Consider the following 25607-nt stretch of genomic DNA (forward strand, 5'->3'; position numbering starts at 1 on the left):
ATTTTTATGCATCTGAAGGACAGCAACCCAAGAGCCAAGTAATAGATATGTCCTTTCCTCAAATAGTTCTTTGATAAATACAATTTGAGTTTAACGTCGCAAAGTTTTGATTAATACTTACAATTATTTAAATATTTTATTTGTAGATTTGTGGTGAGAAAATTATGGTGCTCAAACACCCAACTTTCAAAAACTAACCCTCTGTGTTTTGTGCCAACCCTAGCACTTATGAGTGCGAATACAATCAGAGCCTATTTGAGAGTATTCTCACCAATAAGAAAAACAAGCTGACCAAGAAGCACCTCAATGACCTTATCTTTGTCCAACGCAAACTATGTCTTTAAATCAAAAAGGTGGAGGGGAAGGAGCCTCATGATGCCATCAACTTAAATGACAACAATCCATATTTGGATTGGATTGTAAACAACAGAAGTAATGTTCACTAACAAAGATCTGACTAAATTGGAGAGAAAAGCAGCAACAGCAGAAGCATTGGAAGATGGACCCAATAAACCACGCCCTGATTTTTATCGTATGGACAATGGACCCAATAAACCCTCACCGACCAATCAACAAAAAAATAGGTTTGACATTTTTACTTCCTACATTGTACCGGTTTGCCTACAAAAAGACCAAGGTCCCAATCCGATTTGAACCCAATCCAAGGTCCTCAGCTAGTTCGTTGTGGATATAGGCAAGTACCGGCCACAACTTGTGGGTCCAGCCCTATCAAACGCGGGGCAAATTTGGCCTCCAAAAAGCTGCATCCCATGAATTTGCCCAAAAAAAAATTTACTTTTTTAAACTCACCTCCCCACCCCCCACCACCCAAAATTTTGCCATACAAAACCTCTCTAATTTTTGCTATTGTGAATCAAAAAGAAAAAATCAGAGACATGAGATTTCCACAATCCATTTTGACATAAAAATTGTATTGTGCTTCTGGATTCAACAGCATAGCGTTAGTTTGCATCAACGTTTTGTATCACACTCCATAATCCATGATAATGATCCATCATCACCATGAGAGAGTGTTTATTTGCTTTCCACAACTCTCTCATCATGATGATGGATCATGGAGTGTGATCCGAAATGTTGATACAAATAAACACTACACAGTTGAATCCAAAAGCACAATACAATTTTTATGTCAAAAAAAATAATTTGCTCGATTGATAAACTTATATTTTTGCTTGCCGTTGCACAAATAGAGTTGAAGATTGATTGCTGAATGCTCCAAGCTAGTTGTTGTGTTATTCCTATACATTTGCAAATGTTGGTTTGTTGTCAAAGAGATCATAGAGGAAGATTTCTTCAAAAGAGCTACACTTTTTAAGTTTTTGGTTATTTTTCCTTACACGTTTTTTTACAAATGAATTGGCGTGTTTTGTTTTTGAGTTTTTTCTTTTTGGTTTGTTTCTAATGTGTTGTTTATTGAACTTTTCGTCTTAGGTATTAAAATGACAACTACTTCTAGCTCTGGGAGCCAACCCCACTTCAAAACAGACCCACACTCTCCCCTTTGGAAATATGTTGAAATGGTACAACTTCTGAATTGCAGAGGTTACATTTGGATCTGTGGTCATTGCAAAGCAAAATGTTCAAGCTCATACAATCAAGTAAAAGCCTATTTGTGCTTTATCCCTTACCAAGGCATCCAATATTGTCCCAGATCCCAAATGGCAAAAGCCTTCTTGCAAAGGAACAAGTCTTGGCATATGTTGAAGAGAAAGCAAAAGCAAACCGAGAAACAAGGAAAAAACCTATTAATCATCCTTTGCTAAAGACTAAGAAAGGATCAAAAGGGAAGAAGATCACCTTCTCATCTTCAACCTACAAAGGGCCATCCATTTTTGTCCATAGAAGAACAACTTGTGACCTCTACGCATAAGAGATCAAAGAGATCGTTGGAAATGGCATTTCACAATGAGTTTAGAGAGATTGCCGATCAAGACATAGCTAGATGTGTCTATGTGAACGGATTGGCATTCAATGTTGTTTGCTCACCATATTGGCAAAAAATGGTGAAATCAATTAATGAGGCTCCAAAGGGGTACAACGGCCTGAGATATGACATGCGTACTCCCTTATTGGACAAAGAGGTGAAATATCAGATATGTAGAGGACTCCTTTAAGCCCACAAAGGATTCATGTCAAAACAAGGATGTACATCGTATCTAATGGATGGAAAGATACAAAAAATTGCTTATTGATCAATGTTTGCAATGACCCCCAAAGGGGCAATGTTTTTGAAAGCAATGGATTGTGAAGGAGAGGTGAAGGAAGGTGCATTTATTGCTAACAGTCTTTGTCAAGCCATTCAGGAAGTGGAACCTCAAAATGTTGTGCAAGTTATAACAAATGATGCCAAAAACTATACGGATGTTGGGTTATTGGTTGAGGAACATAATAAACACATTTTTTGGACACCTTGTGTTGTTGTCCACTCCCTCAACCTAAGCTACAAAAAATTGACACCAAAATTGAATGGATCAAACAAGTGCATGCTAAGGCCAAAGAGATCCAAATCTTCATCACCAACCACCATATATCACAAGGCATATTTAGAACATTCTCGAGATTGGAGCTGCTAAAGGTAAGTTAAATTATAAATATGATTTACTTTAGTAAACTTTTAGATTTAATTTCAATTTTTATAATTTTTTAATTTTGATTTTGATTTTGAAATAGGTTGTTAAGACCTGTTTTGCCTCCAACACAATTGTGTTGAGATGATTTCTAAAGGTTCATGAGGCACTATCTAACATGGTAATCAGCCCAAATTGGTCCATATGGAGGCAATCTAGCACTACAAGGGCAGCAAAGGTTAAGCAAATGGTCATAGATAACATTTAGTAATATCATGCTAAGTATCTCCTCAATTTCACTGAGCCCATATTGAGCATGATCCATTATACTGAAATGGATAGGCCTTGTTTGGGTGAGGTATATAATGATATCAACTCAATGAATGAGAAAATGAAAGTCATCATAAATGTAAAAGCGCAAGATCCCAAAGAAAAATCTTCAAAGAACTACACCAAATCACGGTATAGAGATGGAACAAAATTACCACTCAATTACATCTTCTTGCCTTTACATTGAGTCCCGAGTATTAGAATTGCCATAAGAGTTCCCCCATATAGAGATCCTGAAGTTGCTCAAGGGTACAAGGCTGCACTTCGCAAACTCTTTGGTGATTGTGACATGCAAGATACAATGAGGGCTGAGTTTATGGGTTTTGCAAGCACAAAAGATTGTGGCCTTGATGCTACTCAAGACAAGCATATAGTTGATGCTTATAGTTGGTGGTACCTGCACCTACAACCTCCTGTGATCAAAATTTTACCATAAGTTTTATAAATAAAAAATCTTTTATCTTTTAAGTATTATTTTTATTTTAATATTATCATTTAAATTTTAAAATTTTATAGCTCTTAACTCTCTAATTTTGTCTACATAGGTTGCTAGTTAATCTTCATCTGAGAGGAATTGGAGCACATACTCCTTCAACTACTCAATAAAATGCAATAGACTGCACTCAAAAAAGGCAGAGGACTTGGTGTTTGTACATTCAAACTTGCAGCTCCTTACACATAAAGAAAGTGCCTACAAAGAAGGGGAGACAAAGGAGTAATATATCAAGCCAGAGCGTATTGAGTTAGATGCTTCCATTTCCCACCTTGCTGTACTTGGAGTTGATGATGACTATGTGCCATCCAGTGACCATGAGAGTGCTAGTCCCAATGCTGATGTCAGTGACAGTGGCATTATTTGTGGTTCTTCTAATTTACCACAATATAGATCATCTAATATGGAGGATGATAATATTTTTGATGACACATGATATTTGATGAATGATAGATAATTGTTGACACTTCACATTATTCTTTTTGAACTTTAAAATATATCATGACAGTCAAGTTTGACTAATATTTGACTATTAATATAGTGGTGTATTTTGCTGTTTTATTTAACTATTAGTATTATGGTGGTGCATTTTGAACTTAATCACTGCTGCAAATGCGTATGTATTTTTTATTTTATATGTTTTTGTATGGACTAACACAACCCCAAAATAAAATTTTACCCAAACCCAAACCGGTAACTTAGTAAATCATAATCAAATACATGTGAAGATACAAAGACAAGGAGGTGGGAAAGACTAGCAACAAGGAGAACTAGAGGAATAATATACTTGACAAAAAGGCTTAAGACAAATTACATTTTTCATACATTTCAAAAGGTCCTACAAGTCAATTTAGTTAAATGTTGATTAAAAGTAATCATCATCATACTTTACTTTTTAGATTATTTTCATATATTCTCCATATTGAAGAAAACTAACGTGTCCCATACGCACATGTTGTTTTGAGATTATTTTACAAGATTCTCATAGATTCTCATTTTCAAAACATATATGAAGAAACAACTCAGCTCCATATGCACTTCTATTTTTCAGATTATTTACAGATTCTTGTTTTCAAAACATATAATTAAAAACAACTGTCTTCTAGAGGCACTTAAAATTTTGAAATATTTTCACAAATTCAAAACATGTCTGAATGCAGATGTGTTCTATATTGACTTACATTTTAGACATTATCTTGCATGTTCTCATTTTCGAAACACATAACAGTAAGCAATTGTGCTATGCATGCACTTGTATACTTAAAAATTATTTTCAAACGTTTTTATTCTCAAAACATATCCCAGGAAACTATTGTGTCATTATTATCTTGAGATTTTTTCCTCTACTACTCATTTTTTAGACACATCAGGAAAGTACTGTATCCTGTTGGTTCTCTGTCATGCCCCCACCATAGGGAAGATATCAATGCTCAAGAAAATGGTCTTATTGATAAGACTACACCATTTCTGCTTCTCCTAAATCTGCATCGATGCATAAGTGCACAGTGATCCATAGGCAAACCAACTGGGCAGCGAACAAATTAAGAAGGGTTAAGGATTGTGTTACATTAACACATGTAACCAACAATTATTAATGAGGTGTGATTATGTCAAACAGCTGCAGGTTATAAATGAAGAGGCATGGGTGTTAGGGTGGTTTCATTAAGATAACAGCGGTTAAGTTAGCAGGTAAAGAAATCAGGGTAATCCCAAAAGAGGACACTACAATTGGTATCAAAGCACCTTTCCTACCAGCCTGAGGGATGAAAAATAGTTAATGCAACGTGGCCAAAGAGCTCAAAAGGCCTTGGGAAGAGAAAAGAAACAGCTTGCATCCACCAGTAACCCTACACAAATCAACACAATGAGTGAACAAATGGGAAATGAATTAAGGATCTTAATGGAGCAAACAACTCGAACTCTCACAGAGAAAAAGGAGGAAATAACCCATCTACTTCTCCAAGACATTCAAAAATATGAACAACAATAATCTGCAACCCAGCCAAACCAATGGGAGAGATACCAACTCTCTCACCATTCAGAAAATAACAACATCCTAGCAAGAGTATCAAACCCTAGGCCAACAAGACCTTCATTCATACCTAGGGAAGAACACATGGCAGAAGAAGAAGCAAATAATCAACCCCTTGATAATCTTAATGAAATTGCTGAAGCATACTCAAGACTAGATCTCGAAGTGCAGAGAAATGTCTCCTTTAGGGATTATTGTGATGCTAAAACTCCGACTGCCCCTAGAAGGGAAAAGGGACAACCTATCAAAGATTTAAGGCAAATCGTAAGTAAAATGACTCTACCCAACTTCGATGGATCCAGAAAAGTCACGGCACACTCAAGGGTCCAAAAGATAGACACTTATCTCACACTTAGCCTCATGACAAAGGAAAACGCTATTAAATTCACCATTCTACACTTGGAAGGAACTGCTAATGATTGGTGGCATCATGGCCTTATTACCCAAGGCCACCAACATATGACAACTTATGATGAATTCACTCAAAAACTTATCCAAAGATTTGATCAAAAACACCCCAAATGGTACTTTAAAGAGCTAACACAATTGAAACAACATGGAACCGCAGAAGATTATGCCACTGAATTCCAAAAACTATCAGTCATGGGACCCGAGGTTTCTCAAAGTAGACTTGCATACCTATTTGTTGAAAGATTAAAAGAAACTATCTAGGGCTTGCTAAGTGCCCTCGATCCTACATCACTTGAGGACGCGCTCAAAAAGGCACTAAAATTAGACATAACACCTACAAAAGACAAATACCATACAAAGAATCAACCTTCTAGCATTCATACCAAATCTTTTTACAAAAAGGACGAACAAGAAAAACCTCATCCCCCTCTATATTACAATGAAAGAAAGGACCTCATATATAAAGGATTATGTTTCCAATGCAAGGGAAAATGGGGACATGGGCACATTTGTAATCAAAAAAAACTTAAAAGACGATGATCTTAATGCATTAGTAGCTTCTGCAAGATAAGATTTTCCTAACTCGTTAATCATCTCTATTCTGTTTTGGTTTACTCATCTATACTATTAGATTATCTGATTTATCATTTCCGAACTGAATATGTTTATCAGACTGTAACTTTGATCTTGATTATGATATTGATATTGGATAAAGATGGATTAGATCGACGACTTGCTTAACATAGTTAAGCGTCAATCTAAATGCTATCGGGCTAGTACCCCGATAGCATATTAATGTCGATTCATTTATGAATCGGCATTAATATACTATCGGGGTATTAACCCGATAGCATTTAATGCTATTAGTTATTGTTATTGTTTGCTTTGACACCGATTCATTATCGGGTGTGTTTATATCGATCTGTTAACATATACAAATGGCACTAATTAGTTATCATTAACACCAAAGTGAATCGGCAGACAGTCACGACCAAGTGACATCTTGGTTGGACATGTCTAAAAGACATGTCTAATCAAGGTGCCACTTGATCGTGACTGCTTTGCTATATATACATCATTCAAAAGAAAAGGAATGACATTGAAATCGATACATGTTCATTCTTCAGACCTGCAGAAAAGAAAGACGATAATATTATTGTCATAGTAATAATACCAAAATCGGAAATACACTATCTAGCATATAACTTGTTTATTAAATTGGAAATTGCAATACATTTACATGGTATCAGAGCCAAGTTGATCGAACTTGAGGCTATTCAATTTTGTGAATAATTTAAGAACAAGGTTATATACTACATCACATTTCTCCAATGGCCAGCGCTATCAGATTCGAAGACAGACTCGGAGGTGGCGATGATTTTTTCAACCTAGAAGTTCAGAATCCAGATGATCTTAAAAGAGAACAAAGTGGATTCATTTGTTCAAACTAAAAATGATCAACCTGAAAATGAACCTGACAAAACCGCATGGATTGAAGGAAATGAAAAAGCCATCAAAATAATAGTTGATGGGGTGAGAGACAACATAATGCCCATCATAAGAAAACATCAGACAGCCTATAAAATGTTCAAAGCACTTGAAAGCACATTTGAGATATCGAATGCAAGTCGAACTCTGGCATTAAAACAAGAAATAAATCATATCACCATGAACAAGGGGGAGACAATCAACGCCTACTTTATGCGGATATCAACTCTAAGAGATGAACTAGCAACTCTGGATTATGAGATCCAAAGCAAAGAGTTAACACTCATTGCTCTAGATGGGTTGCCTAGTGGATGGAGTACATTCATCCAAGGCATCAGTGCAAGATCCAAATATCCTAAGTTTGAAAGATTAAGGGACGATTGTCTCCAAGAAGAATCAAGATTGAACAAGATGGGAATAAAACAAAAGAACATAGATGAAGACCTTCAAGTCCTAAATACTAACACAAATAAGACAACCAAGAAGAAGCAATTTAGGAAAAGGAAGCGTCATCAAGGCAAGAACACTTCAAAGAGAGAACTATCACATATTCAATGCTATAGGTGCGATAAGTTCGGGCACTTTGTTGTAAAATGTCCAGAGAGAGCCAAACAAGCCACATTTGCCAGAGCAGGAAAATCTAAAAGAGAAGATAACTCCCAGAACTATGTCCTCTACTCAGCACTTACAAGCCATGCATCAAATAAGTCTAACTCCTGGGTGATCGACAGTGGTTCATCCAGACACATTACAGGGTTTAGAGAAGTGCTAGACTCCATAACAAGGATAATGAAGAGGAAGTAACCATCGGAGATGATTCCTCACATCCAGTTAGAGGGATTGGTTCCTGCACCATCAAACTGAAGATAGGTATATCATTGCAACTCGAAGGAGTACTATATGGCCCCAGCATCAAGAGAAATCTAGTCTCCATATCAACCCTAGAAGATAACAGATACAGAGTAACCTTCATGGAGAACAAGGTGTTGGCTTGGCCGAAAAATTCTTCCATCAAGAAAGCTAAAGTCATTGGTCAAAGACGAGGCTATTTGTATGAGCTGTGCACAGAGCCCAACCTAGCCCTGATTCACGAAGCAACAAATGTAAATGAGGTCGGGCATAGAAGACTAGGCCACCTGAATTATAGAGTTTTGTCATCTATGGGAAACCTTGCCACAAGTTTACCTAAGTTGCGACAATATCATTCAGAGGCATGCAAGGGATGTGCCCTAGGTAAAAATATCAAGGGTGCCTTCCATAATAGTACTAGGAAAACAAGCAAAGTATTAGAGTTAGTTCATTCTCATGTATGTGGACCTATGTCCGCTCCTTCTCTAGGAGGATGTTTATATTATGTAATATTTGTTGATGATTACTCTAGGAAAACTTGGATCTACTTTCTGAAGTGTAAAGACTCAGAAGAGATCCTTAGTAGGTTTAAAGGGTTTAAATCACTGACAGAAAACTACTCAGGTAATAAAATCAAAACCCTAAGGACTGATAATGGGGGGGAATACACATCAGAATTATTTAGAGATTTTTGTAAAAACTCAGGGATTAAGAGGGAGCTAACAATACCTTATAATCCTCAACAAAATGAGGTAGTTGAGAGGAAAAATAGGACAATTGTACAAGCTGCCAAAGCCATGATTCTTGATCAGAATCTAAATATCAATCTTTGGGCAGAAGCAACTAACACTGCTGTGTATATCCAAAACAGATGTCCTCACTCACATCTTGAAGATAAAACTCCTGAGGAAGTATTTACCAAACTAAAGCCAGATATCAGCCACCTTAAGATATTTGGGTGTCCTATCTATATACATGTACCTAAAGAGAAAAGACTAAAACTAGAACCTTCTGGAAAAAGTGGAATACTTGTAGGATATAGCGAAACATCCAAAGCCTATAGAATATATATACATGGTCAGAGAAATATTGAACTTAGTAGGGATGTAATCTTTGAAGAAGACTTAGCCTTCAAAAGAGCCCTAAGTACAATAGAGCCTGAAATCTATATCCCCACTCCTAACATAGAAGAAGACCCTACTCCTGAGCTTCAGAGGGAGAATCTTGAGGAAACCATAGGTGAAACTTCAAACCCATCTAAAGAAAACCTCAAGAAAAGACCTATATGGGCCACCAAGACTGTAGCAGAAGCTCAAAAGTTTGTTGCTCCTTCAGGAACCTTCAGGGAAAGCAAAAGACCTACTAAATTCACTAGCTATGTTGCTCTTATGAATGATCTTTCTAAAACTGAACCAAACAATGTATCAGATGCACTTAAACATCAAGTATGGAAGGATGCCATGTCTGAAGAGTATCAATCCATTATGAAAAATGATGTTTGGGAGATTGTTCCTAGGCCAACCAAGAAATCTGTGGTTTCATCTAAATGGTGAGATCTCAGAAGAAGTCTACCTAGAGCAACCTGAAGGGTTTGAAATTTATGATGCAGAGTCTCATGTGTGTAGACTGAAGAAAGCTCTCTATGGGCTTAAACAGGCCCCCAGGGCCTGGTATGAAAGAATTGACACCTATCTCTCAGGACTAGGCTTCTATAAAAATGATGCAGATCCTAATCTCTACTACAAAAGAAATAAAGATGATATGCTAATGTTGATTTTATATGTTGACGACTTATTAATCACAGGAAATGATCATCTTATAGATCAATGCAAGAATGATCTATCCAAACAATTTGATATGAAGGACTTAGGACTCCTTCATTACTTCCTAGGATTAGAAGTATGGCAAAATTCTGACAATATTATACTAAACCAAGGAAAGTATACCTTGGACATTTTGAAGAGATTCGGAATGCATAACTGCAGACCTATGACATCTCCCATGGAAACAAATTTACATAAACTTAGGGAAGCAGCAGCAGAGTCACAATCCACTGATCCTACACTCTACAGACAGAAGATTGGGTCCCTGATGTATCTGGTGAATACAAGGCCAGATATCTGTTATGTTGTCAATGCCTCAAGTCAGTTTATGTGTGAGCCTAAGGAAATTCACCTGATTGCAGTGAAACACATTATGAGATACTTACAAGGTACTCTAAACCTTGGTCTCAAATATGAGAAAGTCAATCTAGACCTACACGGATTTACAGACTCAAATTGGGCTGGGAGTGTGACTGACAGGAAAAGCACTTCAGGGTGTTGCTTCAGTTTAGGATCAGCCATGATATCTTGGATAAGCAAAAAACAGTCTTTTGTAGCTCAGAGTTCCACCGAGGCCGAGTACATTGCAGCTTCCATGGCTACTCGAGAAGCAGTATGGCTTAGGAAGTTGCTTGTGGGACTATTTGGTGAACCTATGAAACCCGTTGTCATCCATTGTGACAACCAGAGCTGCATAAAGCTTTCTATAAATCCAGTATTTCATGACAGATCCAAGCATATTGAGATTCCATACCATTATGTGCAAGACATGGTAGACAAAAATGTGATCAAATTGGAATATGTTAGCACAAGAGATCAGACTGCAGATATTCTAACCAAACCACTTTCCAGAGTGAAGGTTGATCACTTCAGAAAAGGTTTAGATATGATAAAAAGGTAATCTGCTTTGTAAATAAGATGTTTAATGTGTAAACTTCTTTTGTCATGTTGGGACATTCTGGGTTTCACCCGCTGTGTTCATATCTAAGAGGTGACAATCTCTCAGATTATGAACACTTGTATGTAGACATCATAAGGTGACGATCTTATGATTCTCTAAACCAATTTTCATGATTGGATCTCTGGTATGTCATGGATGTGCCATGATGGTGTTGTGATAAAATATTTCTATAAAATGTTTGTGCACATATCACAACCTGGATAAGATGAGAATCTAACCATCCTCATATGTTTATCCTTAGTATTGCGTGTTTAGGCAATACTGATATCACGTGTTTAGGTGATATCTTGTCATAATGAAATGATAAATCTTTTATATCACATGGTTAGGTGATACTCTATGTCACATGCTTAGAGTGATGTTTTATATTTGTATATTATGTCCTGACGATACTTCATATCATATGTACAAATGATATATATTCTTAGAGACTGACATTATGGAAAAAGAAATGTGATGCAGGTTACTTTATCTATCTTCCAAAGCTAAGAGGGAGTGTTAATGCATTAATAGCTTCTGCAAGATAAGATTTTCCTAACTCGTTAATCTCCTCTATTCTGTTTTGGTTTACTCATCTATACTATTAGATTATCTGATTTATGCTTTCCGAACTGAATATGTTTATCAGACTATAACTTTGATCTTGATTATGATATTGATATTGGATAAAGATGGATTAGATCGACGACCTGCTTAACATAGTTAAGCGTCGATCTAAATGCTATCGGGCTAGTAACCCGATAGCATATTAATGTCGATTCATTTATGAATCGGCATTAATATACTATCGGGGTATTAACCCGATAGCATATAATGCTATTAGTTATTGTTATTGTTTGCTTTGACACCGATTCATTATCGGGTGTGTTTATATCGATCTGTTAACATATACAAATGGCACTGATTAGTTATCATAAACACTGAAGTGAATCGGTAGACAGTCACGACCAAGTGACATCTTGGTTGGACATGTCTAAAAGACATGTCCGATCAAGGTGCCACTTGATCGTGACTGCTTTGCTATATATACATCATTCAAAAGAAAAGGAATGACATTGAAATCGATACATGTTCATTCTTCAGACCTGCAAAAAAAAAAGACGATAATATTTTTATCATAGTAATAATACCAAAATCGGAAATACACTATCTAGCATATAACTTGTTTATTAAATTGGAAATTGCAATACATTTACAGATGAGAAGACCCAAAAGAGAAAGGTTTGTGCTTCAAATGCAAGGAAGAATGGAGGCCAGGACGCATATGTGAAAAAGGAAGCCAAATACATAATATAGAGGCAATGTCCAACGAAGAAGCAAAAGGAAATTCAAGCAAGAAAACAAGGCACGATGAAGAAGATCTTAAAAGCATCAAATCAAAAGAAGAAAGGACCATAAACAAGTGGAGCTTTGTGGAAGAGCAAATCTAGTAGTTACAACACTCTTACATCCTCAAGATCTAGAAACACCTTGCCCGACCCATCTCCATGGTAAAAATAGTAATATGTCAACTTGAAATCTCTTCATTAGACCCCTAAGGTTTCCTTGTCAAGTAAAGGGAAAACCTCTTCATTAAACATTACATAGATGTGTGTCATACTTCTAATCCTCATCTTAACATGTGGAAAGACTAACCTTCGCTTTGACTCACAAAGACATCCAGTGTGCAGACATATGGCCAACCTAATCAGTTTTTGCAAATAAAATTGGCACTATTGCAAGATGTCCTTGATTCTTTTCTCTGGAAGATGAGAGAAAATTCCTTAAATCAAACCTTGCCAATTTCCAACTATTGGATATAACTCACATTCGAAATGAAGGAGAAAACGTATGTCTTAATCGGAATCTACAACTTATGATAATATCAAAGAAGCACAACAAAAGGTGGTTTACAAATTAGACTCCATGTCATTGAATCATTGCTTGAGGACAAGCAATCTCGAGAAGGGCGGACTATCATGCCCCCGCCATAGGGAAGATATCAATGCTCAAGAAAATGGTCTTATTGATAAGACTTCACCATTTTCTGCTTCTCCTAAATCTGCATCAATAGAGATACACCATGAATTTATATACTAAATTAACCTAATTCTGCATTACCACAATATATGGAAATAGCAATAAGATAGACTCAAATCTGTTTATTTACTATAGCCTTAAGTACTCTGAATTTGTTAATTAGTTCCTTATGCAGTTCAAACTGTTCACAAACTATCATCTTCTTCTCTTCATCGATGAAGTTTCTGATATTATATTTATTAATTAGTTCCTTGTGCCCCTTCTCTTGACCGCTCGGTGTTGTTCCTTTATATTCTTCCATCAGGTATGTGTTGATGTGTTTTTTAGGCACAATCAAACACAAAATAAAATACCAAAGGTATCTTATCCTCTCTTGAGCAAAGTCCTCCCAAATGCTAAACTATGTGATCAAGTGGAAGACTCCAAGGTTCCTAATGTCGGGTCACGACTTGTTGATAAGCATAGTTGGTTATTGTGATTGTTGTTACTCCAAGGGGCTTTACGTACTTCTTTGAATGTTGAACGTTTGGATGTCACTGGAACTTAGATTCTAACTACTTGCTTGCAAAATAAAATGGCAAAAGGCATAGGATTTGAGAAAACCACACTACTCCTAAGAATGCGAGAGACAATGAATGATTGGATGAGATTCAACTAAGCTCTGCTTCACCATCAAAGAACAACTCCACAAAGCTAGCGCGATCTTCTAAGGAGAGCAAAATGATGATCAAATAGCCACCAACGACGTAGACACCATCAAGATAATGCATATCAAAGTGTGAATAGCAATTGAAGTTAAGCTCATTGAGGATTCCAATTGACCACACAAGGCAAACTTACAATCAGCAAATCACTAGTGGTATGGATATACAAATTTCATCATTAATCATTCACAATTCCTTTCATTCATCTAATTACTCATCATCTAACATGAAGATCCAACAAGAAACCATGCACTTGTAAAGAAATAACACATTCCAACATAACTTCAATGAAAAGGAAGTTTATTTACAACTTTGACAACAATTCATGCCTTCTCCTACTCTACTCTAGCTGCTATCTACTATTAAATCATTCATGAGCTACTAACTATTAATCTGCTAATCACTATTAACTATTAACCTTTACAAATGAGAAGTTTGAGCCTTATATAGAGAGCTCAATATAATTCAAAGGCTCAGATTGATTTGAGATCAATGGCCGAGATTACAAAATGAAAACCCTAATTAGGGTTTATTACAACAACTCCCTATGGCCAATGAGAAATTTACATTTAGGTTCAATATCGAACGTGAACCAATGAAACATGAGGGTAGGTAGCTCATAGTTTGTGCCTCCATGGATGAGTCAAGTGCATTGCATTTGGACATGCTGATGTGGAGCCCTCTGATTGATAGAGTGGTGACTAGGATGCCACCTCAACTCACACTTGTAGACTTGATTCATCATCATGAATAAGTGTTGAGCAATATCTCTTGATACTCAACATTATTCAATTAACTCAATGTGATGATGATGGTTGATCCTTCCTTATTCATTACCTTCGACCTCATGTTGTGGAATCCCTGGTTTATGGTGACCTCCTTGATGATGTTTGATCTTGAAATTTCTTGCCTTTGACTTGAATTCCTTGGTGTAGTTGCGAAATCCTTTGTTTTGAGCTTAGATTCTTCTTGTTATCCTTTTAAATTTATTGCATCCTCCTTCTTGAATGTCTTGAATTTGTCTTCCTTGAAGTTGTGATGGTGCTGACTCGCCTTGGAATGTAGAAAATTCCTTGTCTTGAGTGTGTAGAACATGTCTTTGTTGTTTCTCCTCCATCCTTATGCTTCCTTTGTATTCACAATCATACTTGCAAAAGAAGAAAACAGAAATTAATCTCTAAAGATTGTGGAATGAAAGGCATTCAAAATTACGTCATTTAAATCATGAGGTTAACTTCTCAAGATCCTCCTAAAATCTGGAAATGATCACTTAAGGGCTAAAAATGCATGATGTTGGTCATGTTTGCTGTGATTCACATCCTCAGGCCTGAGTTTACTGTCTCTTTTAGGTCTGATCACTTACACTTCACCTCTGATTTTATTGTGCTATCCTCTTCCAGGTCTTGATAACCGATGTTGAGGCTGAACTTATGGTCCAGAAAGCTTCCTTGCTGATGTTGATTGTAGACAGGGTTCGCTGATGCTGAAGATGAATGGATGAAATCGTCTTACTCTCGATCAACTTCGCTGCTCTATAAGATTTAGATTGGTGCTCTGCTCTCTTTAGAATAATTCACTTTGATGTGATGATCAAATGACTAATTTGAATTGACACTTATAGGCATTCAAGAGAATATGTGTGTCTTTTCAGTTCTTAGGCCGACTTCTAAAGGCTTAAATAAAATTAATATCATTTCCCTAAGTGGCCGACTTGTTTGGCATTTAGACATTTTCTTTTTAAATCCAGATTTTGGCGCCAAAATAAGTTTGTTCATGCTGCTGGGTGTGGTTATTGGAAGTTCGCTCCCTTCCATTGGCAAAGGAAGTGCATTGAATTCGCCATCAAGCTTGCTCTTAGCAACTTTTTCATCAATTTGCCCCTTTTCATCAATTCATGCCTTAAGGTTTTGTTCTCCATACGTGTAAATTCATCAAATTATCTTCAAAGAATGCCTTGGAAGCCAGCCTTGGAAGCCATGTCGCTCATTTCCATTGGCAAAGGAAGTAGGCTCGCTACCATCCATTGCCAAAGGAAGCGAATTTGCTGCAATGAGGAAGCAAAGGGAAATGACTTGAACTTCAAACTTTCCAGCATCATTCCATCACTTCTTCATCAATTTGTTCCTTCATTTGTTCAAGTTCACCAAATCACCTTCAAGCATGCAATGGAAGTCGTGTCGTCCCTTTCCATTGGCAAAGGAAGTGAATTCGCTCCTTTCCATTGGCAAAGGAAGTCACTTCGCTTGCTTCCCTTGGCAAAGGAAGCAAGTTTGCTCCCAAGAAGGAGCAATGGAAGTTTGCACATACTTAGCCGAATATTGCTGGTTAAAAATCAAATTCATTGCTTGACCAAGGTTCCATATTGCAATTCAAGGCATCTTGGACCTCCTAGGTGGCAAGGGAAGGAAGTTTGCTCCAATGACGGAGCAATGGAAGTCACATCGCTCCTATCAAGGAGCAAAGGAAGTCACATCGCTCCTGCCAAGGGGCAATGGAAACTTTCACACACTTAGTCAAATTTTGCCCTATGCGACCTGCCTTTCAACAAAGTGCAATTAACCCTCTTGGATGACAAGGAAATCTTGTATAATCGGTGAAACTTCATCCAAGGGATGCATCTATTAAACCTCCTCGCTTGTCATGCTCAAATTGATCTTACTTGACACCTCATCTCACATCACCTCATTTCACATCTCACATTTTGCTTCTATGAGGTCAAGGAAGTGCTACCACTGCCAAAGAAGGGCAAAGGAAGTGACTATCAATGCCAAGGAAGGGCAAAGGAAGTTACTGTCAATGCCTTAGTCATTCATTTCCTATGCCTTGATAACTGACTAACTTGACTTCATCCTAAAGAGACAAACCTGACTTGATTAACTTTTGACCCACTGGCTTCTTCAACACAAAGGTTAATAGCAAAAGACTCTACCACTATCCTAGAAAGCAGAAAAAAAAGTGGGGGCCCCCATTTGCAATGGGGTGATGTGTGAAAACGTCACAACAGTATGTAGGGTGGTGACCTTTCTTACAGCAGTAACCTTTAAGAAGAAAAGTGTCCTTTTGTTAATTCACTTGCCTCTTTATAACCACTTCCTTAGAATAGTGTCTGTCATTCTAACTAATTCCTAAATGTGTCTTAGAGGAGATCACATATCTCTAAGGAAATAGGAAGCAGATAATCATCTCTAATTGTATCACGTCTGCAATCATGCCCAAGCCTGGAGATTACAATGGTAGCATGAGTAAGACAATTTTGTTCCTTAGTTTGCTGTTCTTTAACTGTTATTATCTCCTCCTTGAAAGACATCTTACTCCACTTCATTAAGCTACTCCCTTATTTTCTAATTAGTTGCTTATCATAACTTTGGTGATATCACTGTTAATAGGGCAAAAGAAGAGGAGTGGTTAATGGTCAATACATGTAATAATTATCATTTTGCAGGGACGTGGACAGTTGCTAGCACCGTGATTGACGATTAAGGGGAAATTATGAAGTCCTACATATTGTAAGACAATTTCCACCTGGTAATTAAGATTGGTTCACTGTTTCGGTCTAGTGTCATGGTGGGGACATGACAAAGGAAAATCAGGATAGGTGATTCAATCAGCATCAGCATTCACTAAAGCAGATCAATTCCTATTATATATCAGCAATCAGGGACAAGAAATCGAACAAGTAAAAGAACTCCATCTGCATCTATTAGAAGTGCCAGCAATTGATCAAGGAATAACATAATTTATATTAATCAGCCAGGGAGTAATTTATCTATTGGGATAGGTCACCCAATAAGAGCAGAACTAAGATATAGCATTCATCTAGAGATTCAATTCTAATAAGGATTATCCATTATTTGTTGATATCAAAGAGGTATATTTTATCATCTTATCACTCCCTGGCAATTGCATTGTGAGATCATGGAAATGATGTAGGTAGGTCCACATGAGGGGATTCATGGGCAGCAAGGTGGGGTTAGTGTTAGGGTTTCAAGCAGATCCGAAGCAAATATGAACTAACAATTATATGCAGATTTAAATACAAAAGATAAAGAAATAAAACAGGACACAGATAACACAGAGATTTAACGTGGTTCACCCAGAATGGGTTACGTCCACCATACACAGCCGTCCAATCTTTCTTATTATCCAGCAAAAACAATACATCAACCTTACAATGCCTTAAGCATCCCAGCCACTTATAACATGCGTTTTTAGGGCAACAAACAAAGTCGGCCTTTGTAGGGTTTTATTACAATGTCAGTTTTCATCAACAAAAACGGCAAAAAAAAATTTCTCGGGGGCTGCCGCCCCCGAACCCCTGCCCGGGGCCCGGCCCGGCCCCGGACCCCGGCGAGGATACGTGCTGAGTGTACAGTACTTTGCTGATCAGTCACCACATTTCAACAGTTAGGCTCCCTTCCCAGCCCTAAATAGCTTCTACGAACAGCAAAGGCAGGGTTAGGGCCCCTTCCTGGCTCAAGGGAGCAGCAAAGCAAGATTGGCCCCCTTCCCGGCTCTGGGGCAAAATTGGGGAGGATTGACCTCAATATTGTTACCTACAATCTAACCTAGAAGCTCACTGTGTGAATGACTTAGGAGATGGTGTTATTACTGATTGAACCAACTATTGTCCATGCTATGATGATCTCATTATTAATGTTGTTATAATGTATGAATTGAATATGAATAGTACTATGTTTTGAATCTTGTCATGATTTGTTAATCATTAATGATTCTAACATCTGTTTCAAGTGTTAATACTGTTTGCAGGTAAAGAAATCAGGGTAATCCCAAAAGGGGACATTACATTCTCCAACCTGCTGCTAATTATTTCTAGTGGGTTATGAATCCCTATGACCAAAACAATTAAGATGTTGGGCCAACAAATGAGAGATATATTACTCTCCCTTGCACTTCAGACTCTGCAAAACCTAGACGGGTGTACCTAATAACACTGGATATCTGTAGAATAATGGGTTTATCGTAGTGAAAAGGCAAATAGATGGTTCATGCAAATACAACAAGGGTTTGAAGATAATTTCACAGTACTAACTTTCTTTACCTTTAATGGGCAAGCATGAACATATCAGAAATGCATAAACTAATATACAACACTAAACTATGATTCCTCATTTTGCTTTTTTAATGGATGGATAAGGATACTGGAGAAAATTGGTGCCTACTAATTGGGATAACAAAGTCTAAAAACTAATCCAATGTAATATCATGCTAACATTCAATCTCTAGGGCTTAATAATAATCTATTATTGTCTTATGATAATATAAAACCTTGTTATTAATTTACTAAATGAGATTCTATTTACTAATCCTTCACAAATACTGCACACCCCAATCATTGCTTGAAAAGTTTAACCACCCTCCTTGAAGATGAACTAATCAAACCCTCCAATCTACAATGAATGTGCAAATAAAAAATTTCTATCTCCTTGAGAATTTACTTGTTTCTAAGAATATGCAGTATAATAGAAGAGACAATCAAATCAATAAGCATGTATCTCTATCATTGAGCAAACTAGATATAATATATACAATGAAACAAAATCAGACTTTATTAAATTTTTGGAAAGAATTACAACCTTCAACAAAGTTTTCTTTACCGTTCATATCTCTCCAAAATATCCCAACCCCATAATACGCCAAACAAGCATATTTATAGGAACCCTTTTCTGGTGACCAAATTTAAGTGATAAAGAGACTTTAGAACTGACGTAATCAATACAACATATTCCTGAAGCAAAGATCCATGAAATATGTTGCAAATGGAGTCAGAAACAAAACCAGCACGTTAAAACAGCATGTTCATATCTCCATAGACTTAATGCATCAAGATTGGTGCCCTTATCATGAACAGTGGTTTCAAGGCGCCAACATGTTAAATCTAGTAATTGCAAGACACTAAGATGCATTAATGGTGCCAAGTCCTCTAGGAGAGAATAGGAGGAAGTCAAAGTTGAAAATGGTGGGAATGTCGAACTATCAAGGGTCAAGGGTAACATATACCACATGCCAAGGATTAGAGCATTGGGGATTCAAGGAATCGGGGATGACAAATCATGCTAGAGGAGATATGAGATGGGTAAAGCCGACAAGGAAAAGGCTTTCAAGATGTTGGGATCAAGAGTTCCAATAGGTCTTAGATTGCTACCGAGTCAATGAAATGGCTGAAACTCCGACTCCAATAGGTTATATATAGAGCAATCAACAGAGTTTTGAACTTTCAGGGGATTGATGGAAAGGGGTACCCAAATAAGGGAAGGCTGAAAGTCCAACTCTAATAAGTTCTATGCGACAATGAATTAAGTTTCAAACTTTTGACGGTTGCTAGAAAAGGGTACCTAAATAAGGGAAGGCCGCAAGTCTGACCCCACAAGACTTGTAACTTTTTTGGAGTGCAAGAGATCAAAGTTTGTGGAAATGAGGTGAAGGGGAATGAATAACAAGGGATGGGATGGATGAGGAATCCCGAATGTCCAATGGATACAAAGGACTTGGACTTTAACAAACTTCTAGGCTTCAAGGATTGAGAATGCCAAAGGAATGGTACCAAGGAATTGGAAACTCCAAAACTCTGATATTACAAAACTTAGACAAAATTTTAACAAAGACTTAAGTGAGTTGTTGAGACTGATTGGGAAGGTATGCAAGTATGGGCAACACTAAAAATCTAAAAGACTGTTCAAACACTCACTACACCATTCAAAACTTTGTCAAGTTATCAGAAAGTTCATAAACTCATAAACTATCTAATAATTGGAACTTCTTAAAACTTTGTCACACTTTTGGGAAGTTCACAAACTCACAAATGCACACTTCATCGACTTTCGGGAAACAACAAACTTAAGAACCATTTTAACAAAGGCATCAAACAAACTGAAGGATTGAGAACTTAAAAAAACACCAACACAAAAGTTTTTTCCCAAAATTGCAAGGTTCACAAATTGTATAACTTTGTGAAAGGTTTCGAAAAAGTTGAAAATGCTAACAAAGTCAAAGACTTTAATGGATTTTTGCATCTTTTGACACTTAGGGGACACATTTAGGATGTCTCAGATTGGTCATCAATAATGGGTCAAATATGACTAAGACACACAAAATGGAAACGACTCAAGAAAAAATGACACAAGAGTTTTGAGTCCCAACATGTCCCATAGGAGATCTAGGATAATTCAAAAAATTTACTTCCAACAAGTCCAAGGATGAATTACATTATCTAACCCTATACATTTTTATACATTCTATGGATCAAATTGGTTTGGAGAGCATTAACATCTTCACCCTCATCATCACTTACATTTTTTTGGTTGCTTTGACATGTTCTCATTTTCAAAACAAATAACAGTAAACAACTTTATTCTATTTGCACTTATTTTTTTATTGTTTTTACAGGTTCTCATTTTCAATACATATATAAAAAAAATGTGCTTTATATGTAATTACATATTTAAGATTTTTTTGCAAATCTAGACACAATTGTGGTTTAAATGCATATATCTTTTTCATTCTATTTTCAAAAGTTCTCATTTTGTCCAAGAGGTTAAGCTTAATTGGTTGAAGCACTGAGTTCTGATTGTAGAGACCCAAGTTCAAATCCCAAAGGGACATCTAATAAAATTCTAAAATGTGACTCTTGGGCTTCCACAGTTGGTTTCTATGTGTATGTGGTGTCTTAATAAGTGGATTTCTGAGTTGCGACTCTTGGTCTTCCATAGGTGGTTTCTAGTGTGGTTGCTTGAAAGGAGCTAGTATTAGTCTCATTGTTGAGCTCACATGAGCTTGTATTGCTTTCATGTTGATGCTTGTATGAGCATAATATTTGTAAATGATTATCAATATAAAAAAAAGTTCTCATTTCCAAAAAAAAAATATCGGCAAACACCTATGTACTAAGATTTTTTTAATTGTCACCATAATCGTCATTTAGTTTTTTGACTATTTCACACATTCTCATTTTCAAAAACATGGGTCAGAAAATATCTGTCTTCTATATGCATTTATATTATTGAGATTAGTTCAGAAGTTCTCGTTTTGGAAACATTTATGAAGAAACAACTCAGCTCCATATGCACTGCTATTTTTGAGATCAACTCCAACCCATATAACGGAGAACTGCTGTGCTCTAAAGGCACTTAAAATTTACATATATCTAAACACATATATATACATTTATACAATTATATTTCTGATATTGTTTTGGAAGGATCTCGTTTTCAAAACACAACAGAAAATAACTGTATTTTCAAAAGTTCAAATTTTCAGAACAGGCATCAGGAAACAACTGTGCACTTATTTTATTTTAATTTTTTCACGAGTAATCAATTTTGAAATATATATCAAGAAACAACTCTGTCCTATTACTATGGGAAACAAGAACTCCAAGAATATACTCCATAGAAAATCTACAAATGAATTACATTGACTATACAGTTTGCTCCATCCTACATATTAATTTGGTTTAAAAGGCGTGAACATCTCCGTCATCATTACTGAAGCTTACATTTATGAGATTGTTTTCAAAGTTTTTATTTTCAAAATAAGTATCGGTTAACGACTGTGCTCTATATGCATTTATGCTCTTGATATTATTTTTACATGTTCTTATTTTAAAAAAATAATGTCAGGAAGAATTGTGTTTTCTATGCACTTATATTTTAAGATAATTTTCACATATATGTAAAAAGCTGCGTTTTATATGCGCTTATGTTATTTATATTTTTTCACAATTTCTCAAATTTGAAAAATCTATCAAGAAAGAACTATGCACTTATGTTTTAAACTTAAAGATTACCGTACATTCTCTTTTTTTTTAAAAAGGAACAACTAAACACTTGTTTTCATCTTTTAAAACATTTATCAAGAAAAAAACTATATTCCAACTTCTATACAGCAGTGAGGATAACTCCAAGACTATACTTTGCAGCGAGTCTACAGAAAAATTACAAATGCCTACACACTTCGCTATGTCTTAAAGATCACTTTGGTTGGAAGGTCATTAAAAACATTCGTTGTCATTTATACCTTTTAGATCATTTATGTCAAATAATTTCATTACAATTTGTCATCATTTGTCATAAATTATATTTTTTAGATCAATTATGTCAAATAGGATAAGCTCAAGTGGTAATCATCAGGATTTTCTGAGTGGAAACCTATGCTCAAATCCTAGGAGACGTTAAATTTTTCATGTACAAGTTTTTGATCATATAAATGTTGAATGTTGAAAGGGCAAAATGTCACATCCAATTCTGGGTGTGGCGTACCTCAAATGAGGCCAGGTGCAAATACCGAGTAAATTGGACAGAATACATAGCCCTCGTTCATAACATCTAAACTTAAGGACACCCGCAAGGACGATTTACTAATCAACAATATTTTTTTTAACACTATTTCATCAGTTCTCCTTTTATAACATATATTAGAAGAAACTCTGCACTTTAATCAGACATTATTTTCATAATGCTCCTTTTTAAAACACATACTAGAAAATTTTATACTTCTGTCTTTTAGATTTTTTTGGTCCGTTCTCATTTTCAACACATTCATTAGAAAACACTATGAACTTTTAGAGGATTTTTTTGACAAGTTATTGTCGTAGAAACAATACTGAAAAAAACTTCGGGCATTCATCTCCTACATTATTTTACAAAGTTCTAGTTTCCGAACCGCATTACGGAAGAAATAATACACTTATATTTTTCAGTTTATTTATGTTTTCCTTCTTTTCTTCTGATTAAAAAAGTGTTACATACAATTTTCCGTACCTGCAATTTTCTCCATGCCTGCAGTCCCGAGCGTGCCTTCTGAAATATGAGCAAAGACTAGTTTTCCAGAATGAATCGGAGTTTTCCTTGCCGTCGTTCTTTCTCTTCACGCCGTGCTGTTCTTCAGAATTATGGTTTGGAGTAGGTTCAAGCTTAGGGCTTTGTTCAGAATTAGGGTTTAGGGTTTCAGGGTTTAGTCCAGAATTAGGATTTGTGGTTTCAGTGTTTTGATCCGCCATTGACGTTGCTAGATTTTGGATACCAGCTTCCATGTTAAAGTCTGCAGTAGAGTTTTCTTCAGCCATTGTTTATGGCAGGATTTTGGTGTATATCAGAACCAATGAAAAAACCTAAAACGAACTGTGATTTCAGCAGAGAGTACAGTCAGCGATTTGTACTGGATTGAGTTCTTTTCATTGACACGTGGTAGCTTGAAGGGGTCGTCCGGTCTTAAGAGGAGGGAAAAATTTATGTTAAAGAGGATATTTTAAAATTTTGTGTGAAAAAACAAGAGTATTTTTAAAATATATATATATATATATTGAAGAAAACCAAAGCTATCATTAAGTATTTGAAAGAAAAATAAGAATTGGCATGTCTTTATTTATAATAATTTATGTAAAATTAAAATATCATATTTGTTCATTAATCTATTTAAAAAATTATTATAATATTTTAATTAATATTAAATTATTATTTAATATGATTATAATATTTAATTTTAATATATTCTTATTATTATAGTTTTAAATTTCTACTAAACTCTTTACAAAGGTAGAAAATTATTAAGATTAAATTATTATTATTATATCATATCATTATATTTCTAAGGAATTGTAAGAAATATATATAAAACTAGCATACTTAATAGAAAAAAATCTATGTTAAAAAAAATCTAGAGATATTCATATTGAAAAGAATTTTTTTTAATTTTAATTGAGCTCTTTAGCTATAGTGTTCTTTGTTAGTCTTCTCACTTGGTGCCAAAAATGTATTGTTGAAATAAATTCATGTTGCAACAAGTAACATACATACAATTGTTAAAATAAATTCATGTGTTGCAACAAATAACATACGTACGATCCTTTCATACAATATTTTTCCCAATATGATTAGGAGGAGAAGAAAATAACAAATGGCTAGTAAAAATCACTTCCTTCTCTCTAAAATCTTTATGTATGCATTTCATCTTTGATTGGAAATGATTCATGGTTACTATTGAAGTGTTTTTATGCACTATGCAACACATAATAAAATACCAAAGGCATTTTATCCTCTCTTGATCAAAATCTCCTTGGATGCTAAATTATGCGATCAACAAAGACGACTCCAAAGTTTCTATAGTCAGGTCTTGGAGTGCGGATAAGCTTAATTGGTTGATGTATTTGTTGGTATTCCAAGGGATCTTACGTATATGTTCCTTAAGAGATGGACTTCTTGATTTCAAGGAATGTTTTTCAAATGATATGTAATGTTGCTCTCTTGCTTACTAATACTTAATAGATGATGGATAAAAAAATGCAAAAGGTTGAAAGGTTTGAGGGATACTAAACTACTTCTTAGAATGCAAGGACGAAGGATGACATTGATAAAACTCAACTAGTCTTTGCTTAGACATACAAATAACAAATTCACAAAGGCTAGTGAAATCTTCTAAGGGAATTAGATTATTTTCAAATTACCATCAAACATAGACACCATCATTTGAATGCATATCAATGATTGAATAATAATTGAAGTTAAGTTTATATGAAAATTTAATTGACCACACAAAGCACTTAACAATAAGCTAAGCCCAAGTAGTATGAATATAAGAGTTTCACCATGACTCATGCACAATTTTCTATCTATAGACACTTAAATTAATTATTTTTAATTAATTTAATCCTCCTATATAATTAATTTATACAATTATGTTAGCCTTTATTCATCTCAATATTAATTGAATTTAACTCAATTAATATTGTCACTATAGTCCATATATTGGATTTATTTAATAAATAAATTTTCCCTTCTCCTAAAATACTCAAAAATTAGTTCTTCTTAATCCCCCCTTTAATTAATTGATTTTCAATTAATTAACTAATCCATGTGATTCCTACAAATCACCTTTTTCTAATCCATCATTAGCCT

The 25607-nt window shown here is 35.6% G+C and overlaps 1 protein-coding gene across 1 annotated transcript in view; it reads right to left on the reverse strand.

Annotated features, from left to right (window-relative positions):
• The window catches only part of LOC131037601 (zinc finger CCCH domain-containing protein 24), a 139885-nt gene extending 115967 nt beyond the window's left edge, over positions 1-23918 (reverse strand). The window contains exon 1 of the mRNA XM_057969784.2: positions 23475-23918. Within this exon, the coding sequence (XP_057825767.2) occupies positions 23475-23779 (305 nt within the window). The 5' untranslated portion in view covers positions 23780-23918. The remainder of the gene's footprint in view (positions 1-23474) is intronic.
• Positions 23919-25607: the final 1689 nt, after the last annotated feature.

This window comes from Cryptomeria japonica, chromosome 11, assembly GCF_030272615.1.
Source record: "Cryptomeria japonica chromosome 11, Sugi_1.0, whole genome shotgun sequence".
Classification (NCBI taxonomy): domain Eukaryota; kingdom Viridiplantae; phylum Streptophyta; class Pinopsida; order Cupressales; family Cupressaceae; genus Cryptomeria; species Cryptomeria japonica.